The sequence below is a fragment of the Nycticebus coucang genome, chromosome 23 (assembly GCF_027406575.1).
Source record: "Nycticebus coucang isolate mNycCou1 chromosome 23, mNycCou1.pri, whole genome shotgun sequence".
Lineage (NCBI taxonomy): Eukaryota > Metazoa > Chordata > Mammalia > Primates > Lorisidae > Nycticebus > Nycticebus coucang.
The window spans coordinates 4,588,206-4,613,408 of record NC_069802.1 but is presented as its reverse complement, the minus strand read 5'-3'; the positions used below and the strand labels follow the sequence as shown (position 1 = coordinate 4,613,408).

At 42.3% G+C, this 25,203-nt stretch overlaps 1 protein-coding gene across 2 annotated transcripts in view; it reads left to right on the top strand.

Moving 5' to 3' along the window:
* Nucleotides 1–25,203, top strand: part of CWH43 (cell wall biogenesis 43 C-terminal homolog) — a 104,347-nt gene that overhangs the window by 20,944 nt on the left and 58,200 nt on the right. For both annotated transcript variants that reach the window (XM_053577779.1, XM_053577778.1), the window contains exons 3-6: nucleotides 9,804–9,924; nucleotides 10,367–10,521; nucleotides 20,154–20,358; nucleotides 24,993–25,081. In XM_053577779.1, the coding sequence (XP_053433754.1) occupies nucleotides 9,804–9,924; nucleotides 10,367–10,521; nucleotides 20,154–20,358; nucleotides 24,993–25,081 (570 nt within the window). The remainder of the gene's footprint in view (nucleotides 1–9,803; nucleotides 9,925–10,366; nucleotides 10,522–20,153; nucleotides 20,359–24,992; nucleotides 25,082–25,203) is intronic.

The following is a 25,203-nucleotide window of genomic DNA, read 5'->3' as shown; positions in this document are numbered from 1 at the left end:
TGTCTCAAAAAAAAAAAAAAATCACTGAAATGAGGAAGGGAAAGCTATGTTGGTGAAAGGGTCAGCTCTTAAATATACAGTGTTCTCCCCTCCACACACACACATACATTCTTTCTAACTATGGCACAAAACTCAGAAGCCATTAAAAAGATGATTAAATAATACAGCATAAGAAATATGAAATTATACATGAAAAACACTATAGTGAGCAAACATCAAACTAGGAAAAATATTTGCAACTTTTTTAGTTAAAGGGCTAATTTCCTTACTATTTGGTTTCTATAAACCAATAATTAAAAAAAAAGACCAACAACTCAACAGGAATGGTGGCAAAGTATACAACCAGTTCAACAGAAAAGAAATACAGTTGGTTTTCAAAAATATAATCAAATGTGTAGACTACAAATTATACACGTACCCATATACAGGGTGGCCATGAAGTTCACGTGCAATTTAAAATAGTGTGCAATTTAAAATTGAACATGAAATTTATGGCCACCCTGTATTTATCTTTAGCTGGAGGAATGGATCAGCAAAGAACAAAGTCTGACCACACCGTTGGAAGGGTGGGAAAATAGACACTCACTGGTGGGAATGTCAGTTGACACAGCTTCTAGGGAGAGTAATTTAGCAGTATTTATCAAAATTACAAATATAATACATAACTTTTTACCCAGAAATTCCACTTCTAGAGGTTTATCCCACAGGTATCCTCACATATAGTCATGCATTGCATAATTGTGTTTTTCTCAACAGAGGATGGTGTATACAATGATGGTTGGAGCAACAGGCCATATTATATAGTCTAGGTATATAGTAGGCAAATGTCAGGTTTGAGCAAGTACACTTTACAATGTTTGCACAACAACAAACTTGCCTAAAGATGCATTTTTCAGAACATAACCCCATCATTAAGCAACACATGAGTATATATGTAAAATGGTAAAAATGGAAACTTATTTAATCATTACAACCACATAACTATAGCAAGATCTGAAACAACCTAAATGCCATTCCTAAGAGATAAGTTAAATAAATAGCAATGATGAAACTTGGGGTGCTATAGAATATTATGCAGCTAGCAAAAAACAGTGAGAATGTTTAGGTAATGAAGCAGAGTGTCCTTCAAAATATATTAAGTGAAAAAAATGAATCGTGCATACAGTGTTAACATTTGGGTAAAATAGTTTGGATGAAAATATATTTATTATTTGACTGAACATTTGTTACATATCTCTGAAAGGATTTTAAGAAAGCTGATAGCATGTTAGTTGCTTTTAGGGTACAGAATGTGGGATCTAAAGGTAGACATGGAGGTGAAATTTATCCTCATATATGCCTTTTGTACCTTTTAAATTCTGAATTTGAATATATTATATTTCTAAAAAAATAACAAAAAAAAATTTTTAACAAAAATTTTTAAAATGTGTACTTACTAACACAAAGGATCAAGAATTTTCATGTTAATAAATGCTGATAAACCTTACAGCATTGCTGGTAATAAGAAAGTAAGAAGAAAAGGTCTCAGAGAATAGATTTAAAGATCAGAACCCGGCAGGGCGCTATGGCTCATGCCTATAATCCTAGCACTTTGGGAGGCCAAGGTGGGTGGATCACATGAGCTCAGGAGTTTGAGACCAGCCTGAGCTAGAGCCAGACCTCAAGACCTCGTCTTTAAAAATAGCTGCATGTAGTGGCAGATGCCTGTGGTCCCAGCTAGTTGGGAGGCTGAGGCAAGAGAATCACTTGAGCCCAAGAATTTGAGGGTACTATGAGCTATAACACCACAGGACGCTACCCAGGGCGACAAAGAGAGACCCGAAATGAAATGAAATGAAATAATTATAAAATGGAAGCAAAACCATCAGACTCCACTCTGTAGTGAACCTACAGCTGGAAACTCTAAATTTCTTGCACCTCTTCTATGACTCAGTTGGTTTCTCTGAGTTTTCCAAGTGGCATTCTTCATGAACTGTGTGTGCCATATATTTCCTCTTTCTGGAAGCAGTCATTTGCCATTTTCAGACAGTGACAGGGATCACTGAGAAATTGCCATTTGCTCTCCTGAAGAAGGTAGAACACTGTCAGTGAAATGAGGTCCATAGCTCCACGAAACGGTGCAGGGCTCAGGTTTCTAAAATAGCTCAGGTAAAAAAGAATCGTGCTAAACACTCCTGGAAATAGCCCACAGAAATTGAAACACATACCCAATGATCATGTAATTTTCAGTTCCAGAAATAATAAGAATGAGGCTTTCTACCCTGAGTGGAGCACATAGTAACTGATTATAACTGCTGTCCTGAGTGGAGCACATAGTAACTGATTAAAACTGTTGGCCTGAGTGGAGCACATAGTAACTGATTATAACTGTTGGCCTGAGTGGAGCACATAGTAACTGATTATAACTGCTGTCCTGAGTGGAGCACATAGTAACTGATTATAACTGTGGGCATGAGTGGAGCACATAGTAACTGATTATAACTGTGGGCCTGAGTGGAGCACATAGTAACTGATTATAACTGTCGGCCTGAGTGGAGCACATACTAACTGATTATAACTGCTTTCCTGAGTGGAGCACATAGTAACTGACTATAACTGTGGGCCTGAGTGGAGCACATAGTAACTGATTATAACTGTCGGCCTGAGTGGAGCACAGAGTAACTGATTATAACTACTGTCCTGAGTGGAGCACATAGTAACTGATTATAACTGCTGTCCTGAGTGGAGCACATAGTAACTGATTATAACTGTCGGCCTGAGTGGAGCACATACTAACTGATTATAACTCCTTTCCTGAGTGGAACACATAGTAACTGATTATAACTGCTGTCCTGAGTGGAGCACAGAGTAACTGATTATAACTGCTTTCCTGAGTGGAGCACAGAGTAACTGATTATAACTACTGTCCTGAGTGGAGCACATAGTAACTGATTATAACTGCTGTCCTGAGTGGAGCACATAGTAACTGATTATAACTGTCGGCCTGAGTGGAGCACATACTAACTGATTATAACTCCTTTCCTGAGTGGAACACATAGTAACTGATTATAACTGCTGTCCTGAGTGGAGCACAGAGTAACTGATTATAACTGCTTTCCTGAGTGGAGCACAGAGTAACTGATTATAACTGCTGTCCTGAGTGGAGCACATAGTAACTGATTATAACTGCTGTCCTGAGTGGAGCACATAGTAACTGATTATAACTGCTGTCCTGAGAGGAGCACATAGTAACTGATTATAACTGCTGTCCTGAGTGGAGCACATAGTAACTGATTATAAATGCTATCCTGAGTGGAGCACATAGTAGCTGATTATAACTGCTTTCCTAAGTGGAGCACATAGTAACTGATTATAACTGTCGGCCTGAGTGGAGCACAGAGTAACTGATTATAACTGCTGTCCTGAGTGGAGCACAGAGTAACTGATTATAACTGCTGTCCTGAGTGGAGCACATAGTAACTGATTATAACTGCTGTCCTGAGTGGAGCACAGAGTAACTGATTATAACTGCTGTCCTGAGTGGAGCACATACTAACTGATTATAACTGCTTTCCTGAGTGGAACACATAGTAACTGATTATAACTGCTGTCCTGAGTGGAGCACAGAGTAACTGATTATAACTGCTTTCCTGAGTGGAGCACAGAGTAACTGATTATAACTGCTGTCCTGAGTGGAGCACATAGTAACTGATTATAACTGCTGTCCTGAGTGGAGCACATAGTAACTGATTATAACTGCTGTCCTGAGAGGAGCACATAGTAACTGATTATAACTGCTGTCCTGAGTGGAGCACATAGTAACTGATTATAAATGCTATCCTGAGTGGAGCACATAGTAGCTGATTATAACTGCTTTCCTAAGTGGAGCACATAGTAACTGATTATAACTGTCGGCCTGAGTGGAGCACAGAGTAACTGATTATAACTGTCGGCCTGAGTGGAGCACATAGTAACTGATTATAACTGCTGTCCTGAGTGGAGCACAGAGTAACTGATTATAACTGCTGTCCTGAGTGGAGCACATAGTAACTGATTATAACTGCTGTCCTGAGTGGAGCACATAGTAACTGATTATAACTGCTGTCCTGAGTGGAGCACATAGTAACTGATTATACCTGCTGTCCTGAGTGGAGCACATAGTAACTGATTATAACTCCTTTCCTGAGTGGAACACATAGTAACTGATTATAACTGCTGCCCTGAGTGGAGCACATAGTAACTGATAATAACTGCTGTCCTGAGTGGAGCACATAGTAACTGATTATAACTGCTGTCCTGAGTGGAGCACAGAGTAACTGATTATAACTGCTGTCCTGAGTGGAGCACATAGTAACTGATTATAACTGCTGTCCTGAGTGGAGCACAGAGTAACTGATTATAACTGCTTTCCTGAGTGGAGCACATAGTAACTGATTATAACTGCTGTCCTGAGTGGAGCACATAGTAACTGATTATAACTGCTGTACTGAGTGGAACACATAGTAACTGATTATAACTGCTGTCCTGAGTGGAGCACATAGTAACTGATTATAACTGCTTTCCTGAGTGGAGCACAGAGTAACTGATTATAACTGCTGTCCTGAGTGGAGCACATAGTAACTGATTATAACTGCTGTCCTGAGTGGAGCACATAGTAACTGATTATAACTGCTTTCCTGAGTGGAGCACAGAGTAACTGATTATAACTGCTGTCCTGAGTGGAGCACATAGTAACTGATTATAACTGCTGTCCTGAGTGGAGCACATAGTAACTGATTATAACTGCTGTCCTGAGTGGAGCACAGAGTAACTGATTACAGCTGTCGGCCTGAGTGGAGCACATAGTAACTGATTATAACTGCTGTCCTGAGTGGAGCACAGAGTAACTGATTATAACTGCTGTCCTGAGTGGAGCACATAGTAACTGATTATAACTGCAGCCCTGAGTGGAGCACATAGTAACTGATTATAACTGCTGTTCTGAGTGGAGCACATAGTAACTGATTATAACTGCTTTCGTGAGTGGAGCACATAGTAACTGATTATAACTGCTGTCCTGAGTGGAGCACATAGTAACTGATTATAACTGCTGTCCTGAGTGGAGCACATAGTAACTGATTATAACTGCTGTCCTGAGTGGAGCACATAGTAACTGATTATAACTGCTTTCCTGAGTGGAGCACATAGTAACTGATTATAACTGTCGGCCTGAGTGGAGCACATAGTAACTGATTATAACTGTCGGCCTGAGTGGAGCACATAGTAACTGATTACAACTGCTGCCCTGAGTGGAGCACATAGTAACTGATTATAACTGTTGGCCTGAGTGGAGCACATAGTAACTGATTATAACTGCTGTTGTGAGTGGAGCACATAGTAACTGATTATAACTGCTTTCCTGAGTGGAGCACATAGTAACTGATTATAACTGTCGGCCTGAGTGGAGCACGTAGTAACTGATTATAACTGCTGTCCTGAGTGGAGCACATACTAACTGATTATAACTGCTTTCCTGAGTGGAGCACAGAGTAACTGATTATAACTGTCGGCCTGAGTGGAGCACATAGTAACTGATTATAACTGCTGTCCTGAGTGGAGCACATAGTAACTGATTATAACTGCTGTACTGAGTGGAACACATAGTAACTGATTATAACTGCTGTACTGAGTGGAACACATAGTAACTGATTATAACTGCTGTTCTGAGTGGAGCACATAGTAACTGATTATAACTGCTTTCCTGAGTGGAGCACATACTAACTGATTATAACTGCTGTCCTGAGTGGAGCACATAGTAACTGATTATAACTGCTGTCCTGAGTGGAGCACATAGTAACTGATTATAACTGCTTTCCTGAGTGGAGCACAGAGTAACTGATTATAACTGTCGGCCTGAGTGGAGCACATACTAACTGATTATAACTGCTGTCCTGAGTGGAGCACATAGTAACTGATTATAACTGCTGTCCTGAATGGAGCACATAGTAACTGATTATAACTGCTGTCCTGAGTGGAGCACATAGTATGATTAAAACTGTTGGCCTGAGTGGAGCACATACTAACTGATTATAACTGCTGTCCTGAGTGGAGCACATAGTAACTGATTAAAACTGTTGGCCTGAGTGGAGCACATACTAACTGATTATAACTGTTGGCCTGAGTGGAGCACAGAGTAACTGATTATAACTGCTGTCCTGAGTGGAGCACATACTAACTGATTATAACTGCTGTTCTGAGTGGAGCACATAGTAACTGATTATAACTGCTTTCCTGAGTGGAGCACATACTAACTGATTATAACTGCTTTCCTGATTGGAGCACATAGTAACTGATTATAACTGCTGTCCTGAGTGGAGCACATAGTAACTGATTATAACTGCTGTCCTGAGTGGAGCACATAGTAACTGATTATAACTGCTTTCCTGAGTGGAGCACAGAGTAACTGATTATAACTGCTGTCCTGAGTGGAGCACATAGTAACTGAGTATAACTGCTTTCCTGAGTGGAGCACAGAGTAACTGATTATACCTGCTGTCCTGAGTGGAGCACATAGTAACTGAGTATAACTGCTTTTCTGAGTGGAGCACAGAGTAACTGATTATACCTGCTGTCCTGAGTGGAGCACATAGTAACTGAGTATAACTGCTTTCCTGAGTGGAGCACATAGTAACTGATATAACTGCTGTCCTGAGTTTAGCACATACTAACTGATTATAACTGCTGTCCTGAGTGGAGCACATAGTAACTGATTATAACTGCTTTCCTGAGTGGAGCACATAGTAACTGATTATAACTGTCGGCCTGAGTGGAGCACATAGTAACTGATTATAACTGTCGGCCTGAGTGGAGCACATAGTAACTGATTATAACTGCTGTCCTGAGTGGAGCACAGAGTAACTGATTATAACTGCTGTCCTGAGAGGAGCACAGAGTAACTGATTATAACTGCTGTCCTGAGTGGAGCACATACTAACTGATTATAAGTGTTGGCCTGAGTGGAGCACATAGTAACTGATTATAACTGTTGGCCTGAGTGGAGCTTATAGTACATGATTATTACCAATATCCTTATTGGATTATATAGTAATGGATTGTAACTAGTAACCTGAGTGGACCACATAGTAACTGATTAGAACTGCTGCCCTGAATGGAGCACATAGTAACTGATTATAATGGTTGCCCAAAGTTCAGTACTTAGTCAGTAATTATAACTGGTGGCCTGTGTGCGGTATATAGGAGCTGAGTGTAGCTGGTGTTGGCTTATAAGTCCTTATATCATTCACTGTGGCGTGAGTCTTCCAAGATTTATTTTCTCATCCCACTTAAGGTCGACATCTCTGTGGGAGTGATCTCAGTGGCACCTGTTACAATTTTGCCACCTCTGGAGCTGCTGGCTGTGCTGTTACTTCGTTCTCCTTCCCCTCCTCCTCCCTCTCCTCCCTGTGCTCCTCTCCCCTCCTTCTCTTCTTCTTCTTCCTTTTCCTCCCTTTCCTCGTTCTCTTCTCCTTTCTCTTCTTTATCTTCCCCTTCCTCCTCCTCCTCCTCCTCCTCCTCCCTCCTCTCTGGCCGAGTCTCCCTCTGTCATCCTGGGTAGATTGCTATGGCGGCGTCATACCTCACAGCAAACTCAGACTCTTGGGTTCAAGTGATCCTGTTTCCACAGCCTCCGAGGTCACTTAAACTACAGGCACCTACGACCACATCCAGCTATTTTTAGAGATGGGGTCTCACTCTTGTTCAGGCTGGTCTTAACTCCTGAGCTCAAACAGTCCTCCTGCCTCAGCCTCCCAGAGTGCTGGCATTAGAGGCGTGAGCCCCATGCTGGCCTCTGGCACTGTTTTTCATTACTATGTCTGGTTCTAGCCTAGGAACTTCTGTTGTCTAAAAGGACCATGATAGTAAATAAGTTTGTGGTGGTTATGGTATTTGATTTTAATGTTTCCTGTTCTGTTTCACCTCCTTCCTCCATGAAAACCTACCAGCTTCAGGAGGAATAGAGTTATATTGGGGAATGTGGTATAGATAGAGAAAGTTACTCAGAGTTGAGAATGAAGAGGCCAATCTCTGCCAAACCCTCTTCCAAATGACTACTGAGCTTTCTTGCTGCTAAATAAAGGCTGAAGGAAACCATGAATTGCCTTAAACATCTCTTCAAATGCTTCTTAAGGACATGAAACAACTTTGTTTTTAGAGTCCTGTGGTTCTGACATAACTACAGAGAAGGTCTGCGCGTACAAGTACCTGACCTCTGACACCTCAGATATTTTAGGTTAATTACTGTGTAATTAGCTATGAAACTAGTTCACACTCCTGTCAATTAAGGTTATTTTTGTTTATTTATTTTTGAGATAGAGTCTCACTTTGTTGCTGGGGCTAGAGTGCTGTGGCATCAGCTTGGCTCACAGCAACCTCAAACTCTTGGGCTCAAACGATCCTCCTGCCTCAGACTCCTGAATAGCTAGAGTACAGGCATGCACCACCACACCCAGCTAATTTTTCTATTTTTAGTAGAGATGGGGTCTTGCTCTTGCTCAGACTGGTCTTGAACTCGTAAGCTCAAGCAATCCACCTTCCTCAGCCTCCCAGACTGTTGGGATTACAAGCGTGAGCCACCACCCCCGGCCAGATTAATGTTATTTTTGTCTTTAAATATTTTGACCCACTTGGATGACTATAATTAATATGACAGACAATAGCAAGTGTTGGCAAGTATGTGGAGAAACCGGAACCGTCCTGCATGGCTGGTGGGAATGTAGAATGGCCCAGTTGCTTTGGGAAACAGTTTGGCAGTTCCTTAAAATGTTAAACAGAGTTTCTTGGCATATACCCAAGAAAAATGAAAACATTTGTTCACAAATGTTCATAGCAGCATTATTCACAAGAGCTAAAGAATGTGTTCTATGATGAATGGATAGAGAAAATGCAGGGTGTACATGCAATATGCAATATTATTTAGTCACAAAAGGGAATCAAGCACTGATGTACATTACAACCCGGACAAACCCTGAAAACGTTCTGCTAAGGGAAAGAAACTAGTCACAAAAGGCCATGCATTTTATTACATGTTTCCCTACAAAATGCCCAGAGAAGGAAACGTCCACAGAGATGGAAAGTGGATTCCTGATGGCCCGGTGCTGTGGGAGGGATGGGAGGACCCCGGAGTGAATGCTGATGGGTGTGGGGCTTCTTTGGGGGATGATGGAAACTTGCTGGAATTCGATGGTGGTGACAGTTGCACAACTTTGTGAGTAAATTTAAAACTATTGAATTTGCATACTTTAACACAGTAAATCTTACAGTATGTGAATTATATCTCAATGAACATTTTAACTTTATATGCATAATTACATATTGATTCTATCTTCCTAAGTACAGGGTGTCCATAAAGTTTGTGTGCGATTTTTTTTTTTTGAGATAGAGCCTCAAGCTGTCACCCTGGGTAGAGTGCTGTGGCATCACAGCTCACAGCAACCTCCAACTCCTGGGTTTAAGCAATTCTCTTGCCTCATCCTCCCAAATAGCTGGATCTACAAGCACCTGCCACAATGCCCGACTATTTTTTAGTTGTAGTTGTCATTGTTGTTTGGCAGGCCTGGGCTGGATTCGAACCCACTAGCTCAGGTGTATGTGGCTGGCACCTTAGCCGCTTGAGCTACAGGTGCCAAGATGCGTGTGTGATTTTTAATCATGCACTATGTTAAATTGCACACGATCTTTATGGACACCTGTATAATAAAGATGGCGTCAGGTAATATTTGTCAAATGCAGGTGACTGAGTGTCAGTCCGTGCTGGCCAGACATGCTATACTCTCCTTTGCTTGTAGGTAGCATAGCTTCCCTCCAGGCTCCGACTGCTGCCATTAGGCTGGTGGTCCTCGCACTCGGCGTGTCTTCCTCTCTGCTCGTGCAGGCCGTGACCTGGTGGTCAGGAAGTAGTTTGCAAAGGTACGTACGGTTCATATCTTATGCACTTATAGACAAATAAGTATGACCCGTTACCAAAGGGCCGGGTATTACAGTTGTTCCCTCCTCTACGGGTTTGTAGATGTCTTTCTTTCCCTTTTCACATAACCAGGATGTGAATATTTGCCATCAATCTCAATAATGTATTGAGAATTAAAGAATTACAAGCTGCCTAGGTAATGGGCTACATAAAGCCGCATACATTACTGCAAATTACCAGCAAGACTATTTCAGATATTCTGAGAAACTGACATTCACGATGAACATACTACATGGAAAATGAATAAAAAGTATTTAAGGGTGGCACCTGTGGCTCAAAGGAGTAGGGCGCCAGCCCCATATGCTGGAGGTGGCGGGTTCAAACCCAGCCCTGGCTAAAAACTGCAAAAAAAAAAAGTATTTAAAAATACTTTTGCACTTCCAGATACCTCAGAATCTGGGGATTCATTTTAGGACAGATTCTTCTTGTTGTTCTCCGAATATGGTACACTTCACTAAACCCCATCTGGAGTTATCCACTGTCCAACAGAGTGATACTGACATTGAGTGCCATAGCCACACTGGATCGCATCGGCACAGGTAAGTGATGTCACATTTATTTAAGGATTTTCTCTTTTGCAGAGTTTATTTTACTTTTCCTGTATGAATGTTGTACATCTTGAAAAGACTCTAAGTATAGAGTCTTTTCTGCACTATATCTCCATTTTAGCTTTTTCTTTTCCTTCCTTTCTTTCTTTTTTTTTTTATTGAGACAGTCTCCCTTTGTCACCCTTGCTGTGGTGTCATAGCTCACAGCAACCTCAACCTCTTGGGCTCAGGTTGCCTCAACCTCCCTAGCAGCTGGGACTTGCCACAATGCCTGGCTTTTTTTGTTTGTTTAGCAGGCCTGGGCTGGGTTCGAACCCACTAGCTCTGGAACAGGTGGCTGGCGCCCTAAACACTGGGCTATGGACACCCAGCCATTTCAGCTTTTTCTTTTTATGAATCAGTACATGTAACTGACACAGCCAGAAAGCTATTTCTTTTCTTTTCTTTCTTTCTTTTTTTTCTTAGACAAAGCCTCGCTCTCTTGCCCAGGCTAGAGCGCCAAGGCAACGTCATAGCTCACAGCAACCTCAAACTCCTGGGTTCACGTGATCCTCCTGCCTTAGCCTCCTGAGTAGCTGGGACTAGAGGCACCCACCACCATACCTGGCTAATTTTTCTATTTTTAGTAGAGATGGGGTCTCACTCTTGTTCAGGGTGGTTTTGAATTCCTGGCCTCAAGTGATCCATCTCAGCCTCCTAGGGTGCCAGCAGGCTATTTTCCAAGTAGAATGCGCCATATCCTCAGCAATACAGATAGATGGTGAAAATGAAAAGCCATCTCTGAGTTGTAGCACCATGTCTGTGGGCCACTGCAGCCTGGCCTTGGGCTTCAGCCCACACTCAGCTCTATCTTTTGCATCCCTCTGGACGTCCTCCAATCCTCCCTACACCGGTACTTCTCTAACACTGGGGAAAGTTCCTGGGACCTACGGCTGTGGGAACTACCTAAGTTTTTCTCCGGGGCCTGAAGCTCCATATCTGAAAAGAAAGGAAATTTTACATTTGTATGACATTTTTCAAGTCACCTGTCACTCTCTGGGCCTGACTTTCTCTGAGACAGTCTCATACCCAACTTAGATGTTTACATCAGAGGCTAACTTGAGACTCTTCTAGAAAGAAAGGTGTTACTGGATTCTAATTAACTTGCTCCTGCTTTTTGTGTGACTCCCAGTGAGTCACAGTTGAAGCGCTTGTATAATTCCCCTCTGGACCTTATTTGGCATGAAACAGAGGTAATGAGAATGGGGAAAACCATGCGAGTAAACTGATCATGTGAGATTAGAATATGTGGAACTCGGTCTGGTCCCCTAGAGTTTGCTTTGCATTTTATTTATTTATTTATTTATTTATTTTTTGGAGACAGATCCTCACTTTGTCCCTGTGGGTAGAGTGCCGTGATATTGAGGCTCATGGCAACCTCAAACTCCTGGGTTCAAGTGATCCTCTTGCCTCAGTCTCCCGAGTAGCTGGAACTACAGGTGCCTACCACATTGCCCAGCTATTTTTCAGAGATGGAGTCTTGCTCTTGCTCAGGCTGGTCTCTAACTCTGGAGCTCAAGTAATCCACTCGCCTCAGCCTCCCAGAGTGCTGGGATGGCCTCCCTTTGTCTCCTTGGGTAGAGTGCCATGGCTCACAGCAACCTCAGTCTCTTGGACTCAAGTAATCCTCTTGCCAACCTAGTACCTGGGACTATCATGCCAGGCTAGTTTTTCTATTTTTAGTAGAGACAGGATCTCACACTAGCTCAGGCTGATCTCAAACTCCTGAGCTCAGACAATCCACCGTTCTCAGCCTCCCAGAGTGCTGGGATTACAGGCGTGAGCCACCGTGCTGTAGGGATCCTGGCGAAAGCTGCCCTTTTCCCTTGGTTGGTTCGCTGAAGGATCAAGTCACAATTATGGTAGATTAATAAGAGGAAGGTTTATTACTAAATACCATGCACATGGGGAGAACCACAAGAACGATTACCCAAAGTCTCAGTGATGGTCAGAAACTTTTATAAATGCCTTTTGGAAGGGAGTGGGGAGAATGTGGAAAGTACAGGTGCAGCAAATGGTTGCTAGGGGGGATGTGTGTCGGTGGGTGGAAACAGATTGATTTGTAGAAGAACCTGAGAGACAGGTCTCTTGCTTCAAATGACCCTGGGACCAGGTCTATTAGCATGTAATAAGGAAGTCAGCAGCCCCTTTTTGATTCTCAATCAGGCTACTCAGATTCTATGTAGATAGAGGAAAGGCCTCTTTCAATGCTTCCTGATCTTAAATGGCCTTTAATTCAAAATATGTATGTATTTTTTAAAGACAGACTCTCACTATGCCACCACCCTGGGTAGAGTGCCATGGCATCACAGTTCACAGCAACCTCAGACTCTTGGGCTTAAGAGATTCTCTTGCTTCAGCCTCCCAAGTAACTGGGACTACAGGCGTCTACCACAACACCCAGCTATTTGTTGTTGTTGTTGTTGTTGTTGTCATTGTTGTTTGGCAGGCCCAGGCTGGATTCGAACCCATCAGCCCCGGGACATGTGGCCATCGCCCTAACTACTGAGCTAAGGGTGCTGAGCCATTTAAAATATTTTTTATACCAAGGAGTTAAATTTCCTTAGCTCCTTCAGTGCCCAGCTCATGCTTTATATTTTAGAAAACATTCATATCCAGGGGTAGAAACTCAGGCAGCACGTTTCCAGCTATGGCCAAATTAGAACTTGGGGTTCAGGGTCCTGGCTTGACTTTTCTTCTTTCTCACCTCAGTTTTAAACTTATGTGACCCAGTTGCTGGCTGTCGGCCCCCTTGTCTGGGTCTGCCCTGTGCCCCCATTTATAAAACTCTGACTCTTCACCATCTTCCTAAAGATAGCTGAGCATACCTGGTGCTTTTCGTAGTTTTTTTTTAAATTAAATAAAGTCTCTATATTAAAAGCAACATTATGTCCATGTTAATATATTGTTTTTCATAATCTTTTTTTATTATTTTTTTATTGTTAAATCATAGCTGTGTACATTAGTGAAATCAAGTGGTACAATGTGCTGGTTTCATATACAATCTGAAATATTGTCATCAAACTGTTCAACATAGCCTTCATGGCATTTTCTTAGTTATTGTATGTAGGCATTTGTATTCTGCCTTTAGTAAGTTTCGTCTATACCCATTCTAAGATGTACTGTAGGTGTGGTCCCACCCATTTCCCTCCTTCCACTCTAGCCTCCCCCCTCCCTTACCCTCCCTTGCCCCTTTCCCCATATTCTTGTGCTATAGTTGGGTTATAGCCTTCATGTGAAAGCTATAAATTAGCTTCATAGTAGGGCTGAGTACATTGGATACTTTTTCTTCCATTCCTGAGATACTTTGCTAAGAAGAGTATGTTCCAGCTCCATCCATGTAAACATGAAAGAGGTAAAGTCTCCATCTTTTTTAAGGCTGCGTAATATTCCATGGTATACATGTACCACAATTTGCTAGTCCATTCGTGGGTTGATGGGCACTTGGGCTTCTTCCATGACTTAGCAATTATGAATTGGGCTGCAATAAACATTCTGGGACAGATGTCTTGGTTATATTGTGATTTTTGGTCTTCTGGGTATAAACCTAGTAAAGGAATTATAGGATCGAATGGCAGGTCTATTTTTAGATCTCTAAGTATTCTCCAAACATCCTTCCAGAAGGAACGTATTAGTGTGCATTCCCACCAGCAGGGTAGAAGTGTGCCTTTTCCTCCACATCCACGCCAACATCTCTGGTTTTGGGATTTTGTTATGTGGGCTACTCTTACTGGGGTTAGGTGATATCTCAAAGTAGCTTTGATTTGCATTTCTCTGATGATTAAGGATGATGAGCTTTTTTTCATGTGTTTGTAAATCATGTGTCTGTCTTCTTTAGAGAGGTTTCTCTTCAAGTCCTTTGCCCACCCTGAGATGGATCACTTGTTCTTTTCTTGCTAATACATTTGAGTTCTCTGTGGATTCTGGTTATTAAAGCTTTATCAGAGGTATAACGTGCAAATATTTTCTCCCATTCTGAGGGCTGTCTGTTTGCTTTACTTACTATGTTCTTGGCTGTGCAGAAGCTTTTTAGTTTGATCAGGTCCCAGTAGTGTATTTTTGATACTGCTTCAATTGCCTGGGGAGTCCTCCTCATAAAATATTCACCCAGGCCGACTCCTTCAAGAATTTTCCCTGTACTTTCTTCAAGTATTTTTATAGTTCCATGTCTTAAGTTAAAATCTTTTATCCAGTGACAGTCTATCTTAGTTAATGGTGTGGGTCCAGTTTCAGTCTTTTACAGATCGCCAGCCAGTTGACCCAGCACCATTTATTAAATAGGGAATCTTTTCCCCACTGAATGTTTTTAATTGGCTTGCCAAAAATCAAATAACCGTAAGTAGCTGGATTCATCTTTTGGTTCTCTATTCTGTTCCAGACATCTAATTCTCTGTTTTTGTGCCAGTACCATGCTGTTTTGATCACTATTGATTTATAGTACAGTCTCAGGTCTGGTAGCATGATTCCTCCTGCTTTGTTTTTATTGCTGAGTAATGTCTTGGCTATTCGAGGTTTTTTCTGATTCCACATAAAACGAAGTATTATTTTTTCAAGATCTTGAAAATATGACAATGGAGCTTTAATAGGAATTGCATTAAAATTATATATTGCTTTGGGTAGTATAGACATTTTAACAATGTTGATTCTTCCCAGCCATGAGCATGGTATGTTTTTCCATTTGTTAACATCTTCAGCTACTTTTTTTCTTCAAGTTTCATAGTTCTCTTTGTAGAGATCTTTCACATCCTTTGTTAGATATACTCCCACATTTTCATCTTCTTTGGCGCTACTGTGAAGGAATAGAGTCCTTGACTGTTTTTTCAGTTTGGCTATTGTTGGTATATATAAAGGCTACAGATTTATGGGTGTTGATTTTGTAGCCTGAGACATTGCTATATTCCTTGATCACTTCTAAAAGTTTTGTAGTAGAATCCCTAGTGTTTTCCAGATATACGATGATATCATCTGCGAAGAGTGAAAGTTTGATCTCTTCTGACCCTATGTGGATACCCTTGATCACCTTTTCTTCCCTAATTGCAGTGGCTAAAACTTCCATTACAATGTTAAAGAGCAATGAAGACAATGGGCAACCTTGTCTGGTTCCTGATCTAAGTGGAAATGATTTCAATTTAACTCCATTCAATATGATATTGGCTGTGGGTTTGCTGTAGATGGCCTCTATTAGTTCAAGAAATGTCCCTTATATACCAATTTTCTTAAGTGTTCTGATCATGAAGAGATGCTGGATATTATCAAAAGATTTTTCTGCATCAATTGAGAGAATCATATGCTCTTTATTTTTTAGTTTATGTGCTGAATTACATTTATAGATTTATGTATATTGAACCAGCCTTGAGACCCTGGGATAAATCCCACTTGGTTGTGGTGTATAATTTTTTTGATGTGTTGTTGGATTCTGTTAGGATCTTATTGAATATTTTTGCATCAATATTCATTAGTGATATTGGTTTATAATTTTCTTTTCTTGTTGGGTCTTTCCCTGGTTTGGGGATCAAGGTTATGTTTGCTTTGTAGAATGTGTTGGGTAATATTTCTTCTTTTTCTATATTTTGGAAGAGGTTTAGTAATATAGGTACTAGTTCTTCTTTAAATGTTTGGTAGAATTCTGATGTGAAGCCATCTGTCTCCAGGCTTTTCTTTTTAGGGAGACTTTGTATAGTTGATGCTATTTCAGAACTTGATATAGGCCTGTTCAACATTTCCACTTCATTCTGGCTAAGTCTTGGTAGGTGATGTACTTCCAGGTATTGGTCAATTTCTTTCAGATTTTCATATTTCTGAGAGTAGAGTTACTTGTAGTATTCATTAAGGATTTTTTGAATTTCTGAGGGGTCTGTTGTTAGTTCATCATTACCATTTCTGATAGATGAAATTAGAGATTTTACTCTTTTTTTCATGGTTAGGTTGGCCAAAGGTTTATCTATTTTATTGATGTTTTCAAAAAACCAACTTTTGGATTTAGTGATCTGTTGTATAATTCTTTTGTTTTCAATTTCATTTAATTCTGCTCTGATTTTGGTTATTTCTTTTCTTCTGCTGGGTTTGGGGTTGGAATGTTCTTCCTTCTCAAGTTGCTTGAGATGTCCCATTAAGTTATTAACTTCCTCTCTTTCCGTTTTCTTGAGGAAGGCTTGCAGTGCTATAAATTTCCCACTTAGGACTGCGTTTGCAGTATCCCAGAGGTTCTGATAATTCGTGTCTTGATTGTTGTTTTGTTCCAAAAATTTGGTGATTTCCTTCTTAATCTCGTCTATAACCCATATATCCTTCAGCATAAGGTTATTTAACTTCCATGTTTTTGTATGGTTATGCAGATTCCTGTTGTTATTGAGTTCAACTTTTATTCCATGATGGTCTGAGAAGATGCAAGGAATAATTTCTATTTTTTAAATTTGCTGAGGTTAGATTTGTGGCCTAGGATGTGGTCAATTTTGGAGTATGTTCCGTGGCTGATGAGAAGAATGTGTTTTCAGTTTTGTTGGGATGAAATGTTCTGTAGATGTCTGTTATGTCCAGATGTTGAATGGTTAAGTTTGAATCTAAAATTTATTTGCTTAGCTTCTTTTTGGAGGATCTATCCAGCACTACTAAAGGGGTGTTAAAATCTCCAAGTACTATGGAACTGGAGGAAATCAAGTTGCTCATGTCTGTTAGAGTTTCTATTATAAATTGAGGTGAATTCTGGTTGGGTACATAAATATTAATAATTGAAATCTCATCATATTGAGTATTACCTTTAACAAATATGAAGTGTACATCCTTATCCTTCCTTATTTCGGTTGGTTTAAAGCCTATTGCGTCTGTGAATAGGATTGCAATGCCTGCTTTTTTCTGCTTTCCATTTGCCTGGAGTATAGATGACCATCCCTTCACCTTGAGTCTATATCTGTCTTTTAATGTAAGATGCGATTCTTGTATGCAGCAGATATCTGGCTTGAGTTTTTGTATCCAGTCAGCCAACCTGTGCCTCTTTAGAGGACAATTTAAACCATTCATATTAATTGAGAATATTGATAAGCCTTTCAAGAGCCCGGTGCACATTTTTAACCTTTTGCAACTGTGGAAGTTGGAATTTGATCAAAATTTTCTAGGTGGGTTTATTTTTGTGGTGGAGGATTATGCTGGTCTTTATGAAGGATAGGTCTGAGAATATCCTGGAGAGCTAGTTTAGTTATGGCAAATTTCTTCAACATGTGAATGTCATTAAAGTATTTAATTTCTCCATCATAAATGAAACTCAGTTTAGCTGGGTACAGGATCCTGGGTTGAAAGTTATTTTGTTTTAGGAGGTTAAAAGTCGATGACCATCCTCTTCTAGCTTGAAAGGTTTCAGCAGAGAGGTCTGCAGTTATTCTAATATTCTTGCCCTTGTAGGTGATGGTTTTCTTTCATCTGGCTGCTTTCAGGATTTTCTCCTTCATATTAACTTTAGTGAAATTGATTATGATGTGTCTGGGGCGTGTCGTATTTGAGTTGAGTTGTGCTAGAGTTCTGAAACTGTCTGCTATCTGAATTTCAGAATCTCTTGGCATGTCTGCAAAGTTCTCCTTCATAATCTCATGGAGAAGAGACTCTGTAACTTGTGCAGCCACTTCGTCACTTTCGGGGATCCCTATAAGACGAATATTAGTTTTCTTCGAATTATCCCAGAGCTCTCTGAGAGTGATCTGTTTTTGCCCTCCGTTTCTCTTCCTCTTTGAAAGTTTGGGAGCGTTCAAAAGCTTTGTCTTCAATGTCAGAAATCCTTTCTTCTGCTTGCTCTATTATGTTACTGAAGGATTCTACTGTGTTTCTCAGATCTTTGAGGCTGCAACTTCTTGTCTCAATGTGTCCAACTGAGGTCCTGATAGGCGCTGATCGTGGTCACAGCATAGCTCTTACGGAGGTCCTAGCGGGCGCCGATCATGGTCATGGCGCAGCTCTTACCTGTTTTTTATAATCTGGTTTTGAGTGGCAGCTTTGCTGGGGACATGCTTTGCTGGGGGACATGCTTCAGCTGGGCAAGATTCTTCACCTCTCAGGGGCAAGATTTTGTGCCTTGCCACTGGGATGAAGCTCTGTCTAGTCTATGCTGTGTCTTGTGCTCCAGGACAGTGCCTCGGTTTTCATAGTTTTATTTCAAGATATGTTGGGTCCCTGGCAGGTGGAGTCCTCACCACTGTACACTGCCTTCTGCTGAGCACAGTTGGTCTAAATGCCTGATGCTGCTAGACCAGGTCCCTGGTCTCCCTCTGCCTTTATCACCCTCTCCCATGCCACCCCACCCAAACCCAACCCATCCACAGCTTTCAGCTCTGGGCCTCCTTCCTCTGATAACACTGTTGTCAGAACTTTCTTCCTTGTGAAATCAGAATGCCAGGCACACAGTTGGACCCAAAGACTTCCTTCCATCGCAGATGGCGCCAGGCTCTCTCTGTTCCTATGAAGAAATTCTCTTGCCAGCATTTTCTCCAATGTCCATGAAGTCATTGATATGATGAATTGGGACCTGTTGATTAAACAGCACCACAAAGTACAGTACAGTTAAGAAGCCACAGGACCCAACCTAAGTCTCAGTTTCTCTCTCTCTCTCTCTTTTTTTAGACAGAATCTCACTCTGTCACCCTGGGTAGAGTGCTGTGGTATCATAGCTCACAGAAACCTCAAACTCCTGGGCTCAAGGGGTCCTCTTGTCTCCTGAGTAGCTGGAACTACAGGCACAATATATTTTTTTTTCTATTTTTAGTAGAGACAGGGCCTTGGTCTTGCTCAGGCTGCTCTCTAGCTATGAGCTCATGTGATCTACCTGCCTCGGCCTCCCAGGATCCTAGGATTACAGGTGTGAACCACTGTGCCTGGCCTTCTTCGTTTCTCTCTTTGTTTCTCTGCACTACTTGTGTGATCTTGAACTTGATCTCTCTGGGCTTGATTTCTAATCTGTACAATGGGATTAGCAATAGAGTCTGTTTCCTGAGGACGTTGTGAAGATTTAAGGAGTTAATGTGAAGGGCTTGCAAGAAGTGTCGATGTGCCAGAACTGCTCCGTTGATGCCCTTTTGCTGCCCTGGGCACACAGAGGGTTAGATGATAGCCCTTTGGGGGAGAAAACAGCAGCCTTTTGCAAGGGGAATGTTCCCTTCAAGTTGGACTACCTTTGTTCCCCAAACGTGCCATTCATATTCATTTTTTCCCGCATATACAGGGTGTCCATAAAGTTCCTGTGCAAATTTAAATTGCACATGGACTTTATGGACACACTGTATTTTTGCCTATAGTGTTGACTTTGCATGAAGTAAGTAATTTCCTGAATTTTCACTTGTCAAATTCCAAAATACTTGCTCTCTCTTAACCCTTTCCTAATCTGGCCAGCCTCTACTATGGTCTCCCTTCAGATCACACAAATGTCTTGCCTCGTCACCCGCCTGAAATCACCCCACTGAGCTCTGTAGTTGCACACCTTGACTTCTCTTCTAACGGCAGGTCCCTGAAGCCAGGTACAATTTCTTACTGGCTGCAAGTCTGTTAAATACTATTCAGCATAAGTTTCCAGGTGACTGACCCTTTTCCATCTTCTTTTATTCTAGATAGTGACTGCAGCAAACCTGAGGGGAAGAAGCCTGCTGAGGCGGCCATGGGGCTGGTCTCCTCCAGACCCAGCTGGCTGTTGGCAGGTGCTGCCTTTGGAAGCCTCATGTTCCTCACCCACTGGATTTTTGGAGAGGTCTCTCTTGTTTCCAGATGGGCTGTGAGTGGGCACCCCCACCCGGGCCCAGACCCTAACCCTTTTGGGTGAGTTTGATTTGGAAAGCAATGAAGCCAGGTCTCACTGGGCCTTCAGTCCTTACTGAGCTGTACTTTTCCCCAAGAGTAGTAAGAAGCTGCTGATTGGTAGTGAGCCATGGAGGGACGTAATCGGGTTTGTATTTTATTTCATTTATTTATTTATTTTTTGAGACAGAGTCTCACTATTTCACCCTTTGTAGAGTGCTGTAGTGTTGGGCTTAAGAGATTCTCTTGCTTCAGCCTCCCACGTAGCTGGGACTATAGGAGCCCACCACAACACCCAGCTATTTTGTTGTTGTTGTTGTCATTGTTTTTTGGCCGGCCCAGCCCAGGTTTGAACCTGCCAGCTCTGTATGGGGCTGGTGCCCTAGCCGCTGAGCTACAGGTGCTGAGCATCGGGTTTGTATTTTTAAAAATAATCATTTCTCAGGCTGCTGTGTGGAGAATGGATGGAGAGAGGGAAGAGTAAACAAGGGGAGACAGTCAGGAAGCTATGGTGAGCGTCCAGGTGGGAGGGGACGCGGCCCGATCCAGGCGTTGGCAGTGGAGACAGGTGCTGGGGAAGATCCGGGAGTGACTTAGGCAGCAGAACTTGGAGAACGTGAATCTGGGGTGTGGACACTAGTGGAGGGTGGTCTCTGCTCATTTGGGGACTTCTTGAATTTGAGGGACCTGCAAGGAGCCGTATTGTCAGTAAGTGGCTATGTGAATTGGAGCCCCAGAGAGGACAGTGCTGGAAATAAAGAACGGGGAGATGGTAAATGAAGCTAGGTGTATTCAGGTAAGGGAGAGTGAGGGACCGCACCTAACAATGAAGAGACATACACTCAGCTGTCCCAGGCGCCACAGCGACTCTGCGTGTGGCAACACCTCTGGCATTTTGCTTTGTAGCGTCTTCATTCTCATGGGGCTCCAGAGAATTGGATTCTCGTAGGTGGGAGCTCGGGGGTGCCTACTGCATTTGCCTTCAGCCTGAATGACTGACTCCCATATTGTCCAAGGTCTCAGTGTACTGAGAATTGGTACTAACTTTTTTGGGTGGGTTTGAATTTGGAAAGCAATTTGGACATTGGCCATTGTGGTCAGAGGAATAAATACCTCCTTTGCTGGACAATAGATATGTGCTTGCCAGATAGTTCATATCCACTCTGGACATCAGGGTGTGTGCTCTGGAGATGAAGGATCCAGACTGACATTTGCCCCATGCTGAAGGATTGCTGAAAAGTACGTTCACAGCTACATAAGGGACTCCTGGATCTTCTACACTGGTGGTATGAGGGATCCTTGCATTTTCAGTGGCCAAGAAGGCCACTTCCTCCAGACCCTTTGGTTATAATTAGGGTGTTGGGTAGGATGAGACCACATGAGAGAAACCAAGACAGCTCCCTAAGACAGAAATTTCTGTTCTCTGCAAAGGAGGAAAGCCCAGGAGATCTCTGCACCATCTGGTCTGCTGGCACTTGCTCCGACCATGGAGCACACACCAGGGGTGGGCAGGATTTGGTCTGTTTGTTCGCGTGCCTGGTCCACAGTAACCCTCTCTCTACTCTTCCTAACATGCCTGGTCTCCTGTGGTCAGTTCTACTCCTTCATGCAGAAAGCTCAGAGGGAATTTTAAAAGATCTAAATCTAGATCTTTTCTGTCTCGTAGTGCTGAAACTCCCACAGTTGGAGACATAGACTGTGGGATCTTTCTCCAGCAGCCCTCTCGGCATCTCCCACAGGTATCTCCTACCTCACCTTGTCTAAATCTGGGCTCAGTCCCCAGACAGGTTATTCTTCCCTGTGCTGGGTCTCCTCTGTGTACCCACCTCATTATCCAAACCTGAGACTAAGAGTTCTAGAATCAACCCCCCACCATGCCCGACTCTAGGCCTCTTCTTTCAAACCCATTCTTTCCTCTCTATCCCCAGCTACACAGCCTCAGTAAAATTCTCACCATTTTTCACCCAGGCTATCGCTATTGTCTCCTGCTGGCCTCTCTTTAGTGTTGTCTTTTTCATGCTGTTCCAGAATGATCTCTCTAAAATGCAACTCTGATTCCATCACTCCTTTGCTTAAAACCTTTCAGCAGTTTTCCCTCTGTGCCAGTGGAAAACACCGCCCCCTCCCTCAGCAGGAGACAGTGTCTGCCCCCCCACTTACCCGTCCAGTGTTCCCTGACCTTATCCCCTATTTCTCCTGGGTTGATCCCACTCACAGTCCTCTGCAGTGCCAGGCTGCTCGGCCTGCCCTCCAAGCACTTTTTGCCCCTCTACCTGGGCTCTTCTTTCTGCCGTGACTTCCAGGCAAGCTCTCACTGACTCATCAAAGCCTGGCTCAACCGTCCTTTATGAAACCTTCTCTGCTCGTCGCAGGGCTCCCTCCTTTAAGCGACATATTACCTTGATCAATTAATTAATCTCTTTCCTTCCCAACCTCTCTGTTATATACCTCTTTATTCTGTATTTCAGATTTTTTTTAATCTTTCTTCCTTTCTAGACACTAAGTTCCTTGAGGGTAGACAATGGGAAGAGGAAAGCATATTTATTATTTATTCTGTGACAGGCACTGAACAAGGGTGTTTATATATGTTATTTCATTTTAATTGAGTTTACATCTCTCTCTACTCTCTTTCTTTTTTTTTCTCTGTTGCCCTGGCTAGAGTGCCATAGCATCAGCCTACCTCACTCTAGCCTTAAACTCCTAGGCTCAAACAATCCTCCTGCCTCAGCCTCCTGAGTAGCGGGGACTACAGGCGTGCACCACAGTGCTGGGCTAGTTTTTCTATTTTTTGTAGAGACAGGGTCTCACTCTTTCTCAGGTTGTGAGTCTGTATCTATTTTACCCTAGATGCTCTAGTACATTTGGGAGGAAGAGAAAGGAGGAAGAAAGGAACAAAGGGCAGAGTGGAAGGGAAGGAATTCATTCTCATAAATTCGAGCTTTGTTTCCAAAGTCCCCTGTGAATAAAAGCATGAGCTGTGTGGTAGAGAAGGAGACTGGGCCCGGAGCCCCCGGGGCCACCTGCATCTCACCTGGACCTTGTTTTTTCCCCTTGTAATAGGAGGGTCCAGACATTCTCTGATTGTGTATGCTGGAGTGACAGATTAAAGATGGAACTGTGATTCCTCAGACCGGCACTTCCCAAACTGTGTTCTGTGGCGTCGATGGTTACTCTGAGGGGGGAATAAGACTTCTAGGCCAAATGGTGTGTGCTCTGGAGATGAAGGATCCAGACTGACATTTGCCCCATGCTGTAACTATAACGCAGAGGTCACCACAGTTTGGGAAATACTGCATTTCATATTCCTTTCTTTGTGATTCTCATGCTCATTCGCATTTAAAGTGTCTCAGAGATTTCCCAAATTTATCTGAACATGGAATTATTCTGTACAACACCTGTTAACATCTCCAAAAGTAAGTGTTTTTTAGAACCCTTTTGAGAAATGTTGCATTGGACTGTCACCACTCACCACCAACACAGTAGGAATTGCTTTCTAACATTCACTAGATTCCACTTCAGGGAGTGGGCCTTAGATTTGTTTTGATGGAAGAAGGAGGGAAGAGAGGGCTCAGCAGCCGCAGAAGAGCCCATGGAAAGTCAAAGGAGCAGTGCAGGTTGTAAACACACCCCCAGCTCTGGTGACCTTGTCACTCTTCTCTAGGACTTTCCACCTTCTCATAACCTGCATCTTTTGTCAATGGTTTTTATTGTGTATCTCCTCCTTAGAAGATGAGCCCTATGGCAAAAGGGGTCTTTGCTCACCGAGGTGCCAAGCACGTAGGACAGAGCCTGACACATAGTGCTAGAGTCTCACTCTGTTGCCCTTGATAGAGTGCAGTGGCATCACAGCTCACAGCAACCTCAAACTCTTGGGGGGAAGCGATTCTCTTGTCTCAGCCTGCCAAGTAGCTGGGACTACAGTTGCCCCCCACAATGGCCAGCTATTTTTAAGACAATGTCTTGCTCTGGCTCAGGCTGGTCTCATGAGCTCAGGCAATCCACCTGCCTCAGCCTCCCAGAGTGCTGAAATTATAGGCGTGAGCCACCATGCCCGGTCATGTTACAGAGACTTAATTGAGGGCTCTTCTGTAGCTGTTTTTGCTGCTGGATTTCCCCCAAATATTTACCTTTATTTTCCCCTTCTGCTACAAATTTTTGTCAAAATTGCGAAATAATGAAATAGTTTGTGGTTGTTTCAGAAAATGTACAATTATCAATTATTTATTAAACTAATATGGGTGTGTGTTGGGAAGACAGAATATAGATAAGAGCAGAATTGAGGAAGAGAAAAGAAAGGAAAAAAGCAAACTAAGTAGAAACCATTCCATGGATGTTTTCTTTTTTGTCTTTGATAGAGTCATTTAAAATGTTAAGTGAACATTATGGACTATAATTCAACAGTTTAAAAAACCCAGTTACTGTATTTGCATTGGCTATGAAAGGACTTCAGGCATCATTTATCTCATGAGAATTTTATTGCTGTACTGTTCCGACATGTACGATAGTGGTTCCCAGCGGTCTTGTTGGTTGCTTCACACTTGCATTATTTCTTGCATGTACCTAGAGGCAGGAGGTATCTTTCCATTTTGTATTTGTTACACGGAAATATTAACGACCTTAAATGTATTAAACATTTTTTTTTTTTTTTTTTACAGAGGTGTAATTCTGCTGGGCTTGGCAAGTGGATTGATGCTTCCAGCTTGTTCGTGGTTTCATGGTACTAGTTTGATCTGGTGGGTTATAGGTATGTGACACTTATGTGCCATCACCGAGCTTGGTTAGCCAGTTTACTTCCAAGCATGTGTAACTAGACTGAAAGTGGATAAAGAAAGCCTTATACCTGTGTCCTGGGGTCAAATGGGCTGT